Below are 12,559 nucleotides of genomic sequence, written 5' to 3'. Positions count from 1 at the left end.
GCGGCCTAAAATGGCCATGGGACTTGCCATTGCCCGCCTGGGGCTTCGACATCGGGAGAAAAATGGTGAAGGGGAGAGAAAGACTTTGCCTTCCATCACAGTGAGGAGGAGATTCACTGTGATGGATGTTTGTGTAACTTGAATTGTTTGTATGTCTTGTAGGAATTGTATCTGTTTGTATGGCTGTGGAAACTGAGTTTCGTTTCAGCCTCACTGACGTTCAAATGACATGTAATAAATATTCTATTCAATTCAATTCAAAACCCATGCAGGTCACGGGGAGAACGTGCAAACTCCGTACAGACAGCACCCGTGGTCAGGATGGCACCCGGGTCTCTGGCGCTATGCGGCAATGATGCTACTATGTCCCCTTCAATAAACTCTCTTAATCAACTAATTATCTCCTCGTTTATCTTGTTGACCTTATTAAGGTGTACATGAGGCATGGATAATGTGAATGCTCATGGTCATTTTCTCAGTGTAGAGTGTTCTAAAACTGGAGCCATAGAGAGATACACCGTGGAAACAGGCCCTTCGGCCCAACTTGCCCACGACAGCCATCGTGTTCCATCTACACTAGTCGGTCACGGTGGCGCAGCAGTAGAGTTGCTGCCTTACAGCGAATTCAACGCCAGAGACCCGGGTTCGATCCCGACTACAGGTGCTGTCTGTGCGGCGTTTGTACGTTCTCCCCGTGACCCGCGTGGGTTTTCTACAAGATTTTTGGTTTCCTCCCACACTCCAAAGACGTACATGTCTGTAGGTTAATCGGCTTGGTAAATGTAAATTGTCCTGAGTGGGTGTAGGCTGGTCGGCGCGGACCAAGTGGGCCGATGAGCCTGTGTCCGCGCTGTATTCACTGGAGTTTAGAAGGATGAGGGGGAAATCTTATAGAAACATATAAAATTATAAAAGGACTGGACAAGCTAGATGTAGGAAAAATGTTCCCAATGTTGGGCGAGTCCAGAACCAGGGGCCACAGTCTTAGAATAAAGGGGAGGTCATTTAAAACTGAGGTGAGAAATTTTTTTTTCATCCAGAGAGTTGTGAATTTGTGGTATTGAGGGCAGTGGAGGCCAAGTCACTGGATGGATTTAAGAGAGAGTTAGATAGAGCTCTAGGGGCTAGTGGAGTCAAGGGATATGGGGAGAAGGCAGGCACGGGTTATTGATTGGGGATGATCAGATATTATCACAATGACTGGCGGTGCTGGCTCGAAGGGCCAAATGGCCTCCTCCTGCACCTATTGTCTATGTTTCTATGTCACAGGTGCACTAGTCCCATCTGCCTGTGTTTGGCCCGTAACCTTCTAAACCAGTCCTATCCATGTACCTGTCTAAATGTTGGGATAGTCCCAGACTCAACTACCTCCTCTGGCAGCTCGTCCCATACACCCACCAACCCTTTGTATACAAAAGTTACCCCTCAGGTTCCTATTAAATCTTTCCCACCTCACTTTAAACCTACAGTATGTCCACTGGTTCTCGATTCCCCTCCTCTGGGCAAGTGTTTCTGTGCCTTTACCCAATCTGTTCCACTCATGATCCTGCACTCATCTATATTTTTAAGGCAGAGATGGAGAGATTCGTGATTAGTGCGGGTATCAGGGGTTACGGGGAGAAGGCAGGAGAATGGGGTTAGGAGAGAGAGATAGATCAGCCATGATTGAATGGTGGAGTAGACTTGATGGGCCGAATGGCCTAATTCTACTATCTCTTATGTGCCCCCAGAGCGTGACAATGAGCACCCTCTGACTAAAGAAATTCCTCCTCATCTCCTTTCTAAAGGTGCGTCCATTTACTCTGAGGCTGTGCCCTCTGGTCCAAGGCTCTCCCACTAGTGGAAACATCCTCTCCACATCCACTCTATCCAGGCCTTGACAAAAGAAATTCCTCTCATCTTTTTGCTAAAGGAACGTTCTTTAATTCAGAATTTAATTATCTCTCTGAGAACAGAAGTGCTCAGCCAATAGACAATAGACAATAGGTGCAGGAGTAGGCCATTCGGCCCTTCGAGCCAGCACTGCCATTCAATGTGATCATGGCTGATCATCCCCAATCAGTACCCCGTTCCTGCCTTCTCCCCATATCCCCTGACTCCGCTATTTTTAAGAGCCCTATCTAGCTTTCTCTTGAAAGTATCCAGAGGACCGGCCTCCACCACCCTCTGAGGCAGAGAATTCCACAGACTCACCGCTCCCTGTGAGAAAAAGTGTTTCCTCGTCTCTGTTCTAAATGGCTTACTCCTTATTCTTAAACTGTGGCCCTGGTTCTGGACTCCCCCCAACATCGGGAACATGTTTCAAGCGGGTCCAAACCCTTAACAATCTTATATGTTTCAATGAGAAGCCCTCTCATCTTTCTAAACTATTATCTATGTTTCTATGTATCTATGTATGTCTGAACTAAACTAAACTAGTCCCACCAGCCTGCATTTGGCCCATTTGGACACAGGCCCTTCGGCCCACCGATTCCGCGCCGGCCAGTGATCACCGCCCCCCCCCCCACGCCCCCCCCCCCCCCCCACCCCCGTACTCTTCACAATTTGCGGAAGCCAATTAATAACTCTGTGGACCGAAGGGCCTGTTTCCGTGCTGTATCTCCAGGATAGGTGTTGGGGGAAGCGAGGCCAGGATTACGCATTCACCTGTCACAGTGGGAGCTTGCACGCGAGCTGTTCCTCCCCGACTCGTGTTGTGCGTCCAGCAGGATCTTCTCCATCTCCTCGTTGTGGATGGAGCTGGAGGAAGGCACGTGCTCCAGCGCCCGCGACCCACCGTGCCGACTGTAGTCTACCTCCACCCACGAACCTGGAGGAAGGGAGGTGGGACAAGGTCAATGGAATGGAAAAATGTTGTCACATGGAGTCAGAGCGATACAGTGTGGAAACAGGCCCTCCGGCCCACCTTGCCCACACCGGCCAACATGTCCCATCTACACTGGTCCCACCTGCCTGCGCTTGGTCCATATCCCTCCAAACCCATCCTATCCATATAGACAATGGGTGCAGGTGGAGGCCATTTGGCCCTTCGAGTCAGCACCGCCATTCAATGTGATCATGGCTGATCATCCCCAATCAGTACCCCGTTCCTGCCTTCTCCCCATATCCCTTGAATCCTTTAGCCCTAAGAGCTAAATCTAACTCTCTCTTGAAAACATCCAGTGAATCGGCCTCCATTGTCTTCTGTGGCAGAGAATTCCTCAGATTCACAACTCTCTGGGTGAATTTTTTTTTTCCTCATCTCAGTCCTGGAGCGTACAAACTCCGCACAGACAGCACCGGTAGTCAGGATCGAACCCGGGTCTCTGGCACTGCAAGCGCTGCAAGGCAGCAACTCTACCGTTGCGACACCGTGCCGCCCTTTAAACTTACCCTCTCACCTTAAAGCTGTGACCTCTGGTCTTTGACATTTCCACCCTGGGGGAAAAAAGGTTCTGTCAACTCTATCGATGCATCTTATAATTTGAATGGCTTCTATCTCTCTCATCTCAGCCTCCAGGGAAAATAATTCAAATTTCTCTAACGTGGGTGGGGCAGGTTTAGAGGGATAAGGGCCAAACGCAGGCAGGTGGGACTACTGTAGATGGGACATGTTGTTCGGTGTGGACAAGTTGGGCCAAAAGATTTTATGACTCCAGATCCAGATATGGACAATGGATGCTTTAGATGTAGGGTCATAGAGTTATAGGAGTTATAGAGTGTTGATACGGGCTCTTTGACTGAACTTGCCCATGCATTACACACCCCATCAACACTAGTCCCACCTGCCGCGTTTGGCCCATATCCCTCTAAACCAGTCCAAATGTGTCTTAAATGTTATGGTAGTACCAGCCTCAACTCCCTCCTCTATCCGTCTGAAGAAGGGTCTTGACCCTTCCCCATCCCCTTCCCAGTTCTCCCACCAGTCTTACTGTTTCCGACGACATTCTATCTTTGTCCCGCCCCCCCCCCCCCCCACATCAGTCTGGAGAAGGGTCTCGACCCGAAACGTCACCTATTCCTTCTCTCCATAGATGCTGCCTCACCTGCTGAGTTTCTCCAGCATTTATGTCTACTTTTGATTTTTCCAGCATATGCAGTTCTTTCTTCAACAAATACCTCCTCTGGCAGCTCATTCCATACACTCACCACCCTTTGTGTAAATAAGTTACCCCTCAGGCTGCTGTTAAATCTTTCCCCCATTAGGTAGATGGGAGGTTAAGCTGATAGATAGTTGGGAGGTCATGTTGCAGTTGTATAAGACATTGGTGACACTTCATTTAGAATATTGTGTTCAGTTCTGGGCACCATGTTATAGGAAAGATATTGTCAAGCTTGAAAGGGTTCAGAAAAGATTACGAGGATGTTGCCAGGACTAGAGGGTGTGAGCTATAGGGAGAGGTTGAGTAGGCTGGGTCTCTATTCCATGGAGCGCAGGAGGATGAGGGGAGATCTTATAGAGGTATAAAATCATGAGAGGAATAGATCGGGTAGATGCACAGAGTCTTTTACCCAGAGTAGGGGAATCGAGGACACAGGTTCAAGGTGAAGGGGAAAAGATTTAATGGAAATCTGAGGGGTAACTTTTTCACACAGGGTGGTGGATGTATGGAACAAACTGCCAGAGGAGGTAGTTAGATGATCAGCCATGATCACATTGAATGGCGGTGCAGGCTCGAAGGGCCGAATGGCCTACTCCTGCACCTATTTTCTATGTTTCTATGTAGTTGAGGCTGGGACTATCCCATCGTTTAAGAAACAGTTAGACAGGTCCATGGATAGGACAGGTTTGGAGGGATATGGACCAAGCGCAGGCAAGTGGGATTAGTGTAGCTGCGACATTGTTGGCCAGTGTGGGCGAGTTGGGCCAAAGGGCCTGTTTCTACGCTGTATCACTCTATGACTCACCGAAACCCTATGTCACCTGGTTCTCGATTCCCCTACTCTGGGCAAAAGACTATTATTCTCATGACTTTGTACACCTCTGTAAGATCACCCCTCATCCTCCTGCGCTCCAAGGAATAGAGTCCCAGCCTACTCATCCACAGATCCTCGAGTCCTTGTAAACATTCTCTGCATCCTTTCCAGCTTGAGAATAACTTTCCCACAACACGGTGACCAAAACTGAACACATTATACTCCGTGTGGCCTCACCCGATATTGTACAACTGCAACGCGACCTCCCGAACCTCTATACTCAATGTGGTGGCTGGTGAAGGGCTCAGCCACCCTGGAGCTGTGAGGCAGCAACTCTAACGCTGCACCACTGATATAGTAATATCTGATTTCACAGAGCGTTCAACAGCACTGGGCCTGTACTCGCTGGAGTTTAGATGAATTAGGGGGGGACCTCAATGAAACTTACAGAATAGTGAAAGGCTTGGATAGAGTGGATGTGGAGAGGATGTTTCCACTAGTGGGAGAATCTAGGACCAGAGGTCACAGCCTCAGAAGTAAAGGAAGTACCTTTAGAAAGGAGATGAGGAGGAATTTCTTTAGTCAGAGGGTGGTGAATCTGTGGAACTCATTGCCACAGAAGGCTGCGGCCAAATCTGTGGATATGTTTAAGGCAGAGATAGATATATTTTTGATTAGTATGGGTGTTAGGGGTTATGGGGAGAAGACAGGAGAATGGGGTTAGGAGGGAGAGATAGATCAGCCGTGATTGAATGGCGGAGTAGACTTGATGGGCCGAATGGCCTAACTCTGCTCCTATCACTTCTGATCTTATGATTGGATAGCATGCAAAACAAAGTTTGTCACTGTTCCTCGGTACACAAGACAATAATAAATCTAAATCAGAGCGGCACGGTGGCTCAGCGGTAGAGTTGCTGCCTTGCAGCACTTGCAGCGCCGGAGACCCGGGTTCAATCCCGACTACGAGTGCTGTCTGTACGGAGTTTGCACGTTCTCCCCGTGACCGACATAGGTTTTCTCAAAGAGCTTCGGTTTCCTCCCACACTCCAAAGACGTGCAGGTTTGTAGGTTAATTGGCTTGGTATAAATGTAAAAATTGTCCCTAGAGTGTGCAGGATAGTGTTAATATGCGGGGATCGCTGGTCGGCTCGGACCCGGTGGGCCGGAGGGCCTGTTTCCGTGCTGTATCTCTAAAAAGAAACAAAGAAGGACTGTAGCTGTTCAGATACAATAGTGGGTTTTTAATTTAGTTTAGTTCAGAGATAACGTGGAAACAGGCCCTTCGGCCCACTGAGTCTGCTCCAACCAGTCTGTGGAATTCTCTGCCTCAGAGGGCGGTGGAGGCAGGTTCTCTGGATGCTTTCAAGAGAGAGCTAGATAGGGCTCTTAAAGATAGCGGAGTCAGGGGATATGGGGAGAAGGCAGGAACGGGGTACTGATTGGGGATGATCAGCCATGATCACATTGAATGGCGGTGCTGGCTCGAAGGGCCGAATGGCCTCCTCCTGCACCCATTGTCTATTGTCTGTTGTCTATTGACCAGCGATCCCCGCACACTAGCACCACCCTACACACACTAGGGACATTTTACATTTATGCCAAGCCGGTCACGGGGAGAACGTGCAAACTCCGTACAGACAGCACCCGCAGTTAGGATCGGACCCGGTCCCAGGTCTCTGCCGCTGCGAGGCAGCAACTCTACCGCTGCACCACAGTAAGAGATGGCATGCAAGATACTTTGGGTTGGGGAACATGGATATGCAGGGAATGGAGGGATATTTCACTGGCTTTATCTCACTCTAAACCTTATTGGCGGCACTGGGAACGGCTGCGGCTCGCCTGCAGTCCATTTGTCTTTACGTTTTTGTGTTGTTTTTTTTCGTTTTGTGTAGTTGCGTTTTTGGTTTTTAGGTTGTGTTTATGTGGGGGGGGGGGTGGGGGGTTGAAACGGGGCTTGCTGTCTCTCCCTTGGGGGGGAATACGACTTTTTCGTCGTATCCCCCCTCTCTGCCTCCGTCTGCGCTGAGGCCTAATGGCGGAGCTGGCGACCTCGGGATTCCGGAGGCAGCCTGTCAGGACTTGCCCTGGGCTCGCTCCCGTGCGGGCGGCCCAGCTCGGGGCTGGAACTGCGCTCCCGTGAGGACGGCCTGGCGAGGGGCCGAGACTCTCCCGTGAGGGGCTGTGGCGCTCCCGTCGGAGTGGCCCAGCCCGAGGGAGGAACGGCACTCCCGTCGGAGTGGCCCAGCCCGAGGGTGGAACGGCACTCCCGTCGGAGTGGCCCAGCCCGAGGGAAGAACGGCACTCCCGTCGGAGTGGCCCAGCCCGAGGGAGAATGGCACTCCAGTCGGTGTGGCCCAGCCCGAGGGAGAACGGTACTCACGTGAGGGTGATCCGGCTCGGGGCTGGAACGGTGCTCCAGTGGCTGGGACGGCGTTCTGGCGGCGGTGACCTGAGTCCTGGGTTCAGCCGCGGGCCAGCGGCTGCGTACGCTGGACTGGAGGGCGGCAGCTTCGACCACCCCCGGGCCGGGCCACTGTGTTTGAGCCGGCCCGTTCACGGGGTTCGGTGAGCCGCGGAACTGTTGTGCCATCGCCCGGTGGGGAATCGCCTCAGCGCAGAGGGAGAAGAGGAGGGAAGAGACAGTAACCCTAAGATTTTTTGCCTCCACCACAGTGAGGAGATGCTTGGAGGAAACACTGTGGTGGTGTTAATTTGTGTTTATTGTTGTTTATTATTGTATGATTGTATGTATGACTGCAGGCACAAAATTTCGTTCAGACCGTAAGGTCTGAATGACAATAAAGGCATTCAATTCAATTCAATTCAATTCAATTCAATTCTCTTCATCATGTATCTGTACACTGTGAATGGTTCCATTGTAATCACGCATGCTCTTTCCACAGACTGGAAAGCTTTTCACTGTACCTCGGTACACATGACAATAAACTAAACCCAAACTCAGTGAGCTATCCCGATCTCCCTTCTACCTCATTGAGCCTCTCGGATTATCTTTTATCGGATTTTATCTTACGCTAAATATTTTTGTATTTTGTTTTTTTTTTGTATTAAACTTATTGTCCTTATCTCATATTAGAGACAACGAAATGAATTTTCCTTACAGTCAAGTTTCATTAAAAAAAAAATTTTAAAAAATAAATAAATAAAACATTAAAATACAAAAAAAAGCACAAACACAGAAGTCCACGACACAACATAACACAGTGGCACCAAAGTTGAGGAAGGTACAATAGTCCAGCCAGCATCCCCGCCGATCTTCACCCGATGTTCACCCGTGGAAATATTATTCCTGTATCTGTACACTGTGGATGGGTCGATTGTAATCATGTGTTGTCTTTCCGCTGACTGGTTAGCACGCAACAAAAAAAAAGCTTGTCACTGTAAATCGATGCACGTGACAATAATAATCGAAACTACTGATAATAGGCAGGACAATAAGACTTGCATTATGTTCGGTACAAGCATTGGGGGCCAAAGATGTACCATCACGATGCATCACAGCACGGTTTGGGAACAGCTCCATCCAAGACCGCAAGAAATTGCAGAGAATTGTGGACGCAGCCCAGACCCATCGAACAAACCAACCTCCCTTCCATTGACTCCATCTACACCTCACGCTGCCTCGGCAAGGCCAGCAGCATCATCAAGGACCAGTCGCACCCCGGCCACTCCCTCTTCTCCCCTCTCCCATTGGGCAAGAGGTACAGAAGTGTGAAAACGCACACCTCCAGATTCAGGGACAGTTTCTTCCCAGCTGTTATCAGGCAACTGAACCATCCTACCACAACTAGAGAGCAGTGCTGAACTACTATCAAGTTCATCTTCGCGTTTATTGTCACAACCATTTAAGGTACGGTGATATTTGAGTTACCGTACAGCCATGCTAAGTGAAAAGCAACAACACACACAACCCCATCAAATAAAATTTAACATCAACATCCACCACAGTGGAATCCACATTCCTCACTGTGATGGAAGGCAACAAAGTTCTGTAATCTTCCTCCTTTTTTCACCTCTTCGGTGACCCTTGGACCACCTTTGATCGATCTTTGGACAAGCTAGATGCAGGAAAAACTTTCCCAATGTTGGGCGAGTCCAGAACCAGGGGCCACAGTCTTAGATTAAAGGGGAGGTCATTTAAGACTGAGGTGAGAAAAAACGTTTTCACCCAGAGAGTTGTGAATTTATGGAATTCCCTGCCACAGAGGGCAGTGGAGGCCAAGTCACTGGATGGATTTAAGAGAGAGTTAGATAGAGCTCTAGGGGCTAGTGGAGTCAAGGGATATGGGGAGAAGGCAGGCACGGGTTATTAGAAACATAGACAATAGGTGCAGGAGTAGGCCATCCGGCCCTTCGAGCCTGCACCACCATTCAATATGACCATGGCTGATCATCCAACTCAGTATCCTGTACCTGCCTTCTTTCCATACCCCCTGATCCCTTTAGCCACAAGGGCCACATCTAACTCCCTCTTAAATATAGCCAATGAACTGGCCTCAACTACCTTCTGTGGCAGAGAATTCCAGAGATTCACCACTCTCTGTGTGAAAAATGTTTTTCTCATCTCGGTCCTAAAAGATTTCCCCCTTACCCTTAAACTGTGACCCCTTGTTCTGGACTTCCCCAACATCGGGAACAATCTTCCTGCATCTAGCCTGTCCAACCCCTTAAGAATTTTGTAAGTTTCTATAAGATTCCCCCTCAATCTTCTACATTCTAGTGAGTACAACCCTATTGATAGGGGATGATCAGCCATGATCACAATGAATGACGGTGCAGGCTCGATGGACCGAATGGCCACCTCCTGCACCTATTTTCTATGTTTCTATGTTTGCTGGACTTTACCGTGCACTAAACATTATTGCCTTATCATGTGTCTGTACATTGTAAATGGGTTGATTGTCATCATGTATTGTCTTTCCGCTGACTGGTTAGCACGCAACAAAAGCTTTTCACTGTAGAATAAACTAAACTGGTCGAAAGTAGACAAAAAAGCTGGAGAAACTCAGCGGGTGAGGCAGCATCTATGGAGCGAAGGGTCGAGACCCTTCTTCAGACTGAGGTGAAAGGGACAAGATTTTATAAGAATATGAGGAGGAACTTTTCCACGGAGATAACATTTTCCACAGAGATAAAATGTCATCAGACTCGTCAGAGAACTAGGAAGGGGGAGGGATGGAGAGAGAGGGAAAGCAAGGTTTACTTGAAGTTCCAGAGGTGGCGCCATTGAGTGTGGCTGTTCATTTTTTACCCTTTTTTAAAATATTTGTAGTTTGTTAAAAAGTTTTGTTCTGGAGGCCTTTTGGTCTTTTTGTGCGGGGGAAGGCGGAAACCATTTTTTCCCAGTCCCTATCTGGGTGAGGATGCGTCCTTCCTCCGAGCCGCATCTTCGCCCCCTCCTCACGGCCTACCATTCGGATTGGCGCGGCCTTTCCTGTCGGAGACCGGCAAGAGCTTCGAGCTGCAGCTTCAGCACTGAGGTACCATCGTGGAGCGGGGCGATGCCTTACCCGGGTCACTGTGTGGAGCTCCGGAGTGTTGGGTATGCCGACTTCAACATCGTGGAGCTGTGGGGTTTCCAGCTGCGGGTGGCGCTGATTTTAAACACCACGAAGCCTGGGATCTTTCGCCGAGGTCTCCAGTAGCTCCGCCCAGCGCGGCCTGTGGACTTCAGGAGCCGCGGTCTCCGGTAGCAAGCCGTTTCGGAAACTCCAAGCCGCTGAGAGCGTTCTTCCGACGCCGGAGTTCCATCATCCCGGCGAGAGGGCCCGAAACATCGGGCTGCCGTAGCGGCGACTGCGGAGGCCTCAATGGGTAGGCCCTGACCACGGGTGAACATAGAGGATGTGGACTGAACTTTGCTGCCTTCACTCACAGTGGGAAACATTGATCCCGCTGTGGGGGGATGTTTTTTAATAATAATAATACATTTTATTTATGGGCGCCTTTCAAGAGTCTCAAGGACACCTTACAAAAATTAGCAAATAGAGTAAAAACATGTAAAGACATCACCAGTACACAAATTAAAGACAGAATTCAATCCAAAGACAAAAAATCAAAAACACAATATGAAGAGAGAGCAGCGGCAGCTAAAGCGCGCCAGCGTCCACTCTCCCTTCCGGCAGCCATCTTGGACACATAATAAAATAATAATTTACACACAAAAAATCATCCCCCCACAATGGTTCCCACTGTGGGGGAAGGCACAATGTCCAGTCCCCATCCCCAGTTCTCCCATAGTCAGGCCTATTGAGGCCTCCACAGTTACCTCTACGGCCCGATGTTCCTGGCCGTTCTCGCCGGATGGTGTTGCCCCGGCCTCGGGAGAGACCTCACAGCGGCTGGGATGGCTGGAACGGCCGATTTCCTACCGGAGTCCGTGGCTTCCGAAGCCGACAGGGCCGCGTCGGTTGGTGCTCCGAGGCTCCCGATGTTGAAGTCGGCGCCGCCGCCCGCGGCTGGCCGCTCCACAGTCCCGCAGCTCGACGGTGTTGATCACGGCGGTCTCAGCTCATAGAAACATAGAAACATAGAAAATAGGTGCAGGAGTAGGCCGTTCGGCCCTTCGAGCCTGCACCGCCATTCAATATGATCATGGCTGATCATCCAACTCAGTATCCCGTACCTGCCTTCTCTCCATACCCCCTGATCCCCTTAGCCACAAGGGCCACATCTAACTCCCTCTTAAATATAGCCAAATATAGCCAAATATAGGAGCTCCAGTGCGGCGACCCAGCGCGGCGACCCAGGCAAGGCATCGCCCGCTCCGCTCCGCGATAGCGCTCAAGTGCTGTGCCGCCACCGAAGCTGAAGGTGCTGGGCGGTCCCCCGCCAGGAAAACGCCGCTCCACTCCCGCTGGTAGGCCGCAAGGACGGGTCGACGGTGCAGCCCGGGGAAAAAGCTGCCTCACCGACCATGCTTAATGGTAAATTCTATAGTGTTGTGTTTATTTTAATTGTGTGCTGCAATAGCAACTCAAATTTCACTGCACCAATTGGTGTACGTGACAATAAATGTCCTTTGTCCAATACTCATGCCACCTCGTGGGGCGTAAGCTGCCCAAGGAAAATATGAGATGCTGTTCCTCCAGTTTGCGCTGGGTCTCACTCAGACAGTGAAAGGTCAGTGAGGGAACGGAAGGGAGGGTTAAATTGTTCAGCAACAGGGAGATCAGGTCGGTTTAGGTTTAGGTGTTCAGCGAAGCGATGGACGAGCCTGCGCTTGGTCTCGCTGTCTAATGACATAGCCCTTCCAAAGAGCCAGCATGAGTACAATGGATCAGATGGCTCCTTCAGTAAGATTTTACAGTAAGTTGCTCACAATTAAGGGCCTGTCCCACGTAGGCGATTTTTTAGACGACTAGGCTGTCGCCACATGGTCGCCGGGGTCGTGAGTCGCCCAAAGAGTCGTAGCGTCTTTCTGGTCGCCGCCGGATCTTGAAATGTTCCAAATTTTCGGCGACAGTTGGCGACCGTGGGCTTGACTTCTCCTGACGTAGGTGCTGTCGTAGGTTGTCGCCGGGTGACGTGTGTTGTCGCTGGTGCTGACCTCGGTGATTTCCATTGCCGGGGTGGCCGGCAGTCGCCTAAAAAATCGCCCAAGTGGGAGAGGCCCATTAGTCCAGTCGCTGGTTTTCTGCGACCT

At 50.1% G+C, this 12,559-nt stretch overlaps 1 protein-coding gene across 1 annotated transcript in view; it reads right to left on the bottom strand.

Annotated features, from left to right (window-relative positions):
- LOC116982644 (BCL2/adenovirus E1B 19 kDa protein-interacting protein 3-like) overlaps nucleotides 1-12,559 on the bottom strand; it is a 59,702-nt gene that overhangs the window by 30,143 nt on the left and 17,000 nt on the right. The window contains exon 2 of the mRNA XM_033035959.1: nucleotides 2,647-2,809. Coding sequence (XP_032891850.1) covers nucleotides 2,647-2,809 — 163 coding nt within the window. The remainder of the gene's footprint in view (nucleotides 1-2,646; nucleotides 2,810-12,559) is intronic.

This window comes from Amblyraja radiata, chromosome 1 (assembly GCF_010909765.2).
Source record: "Amblyraja radiata isolate CabotCenter1 chromosome 1, sAmbRad1.1.pri, whole genome shotgun sequence".
Taxonomy (NCBI): domain Eukaryota; kingdom Metazoa; phylum Chordata; class Chondrichthyes; order Rajiformes; family Rajidae; genus Amblyraja; species Amblyraja radiata.
The sequence above is the reverse complement of the archived record's forward strand: the minus strand, read 5'-3'. Positions and strand labels throughout refer to the sequence as shown.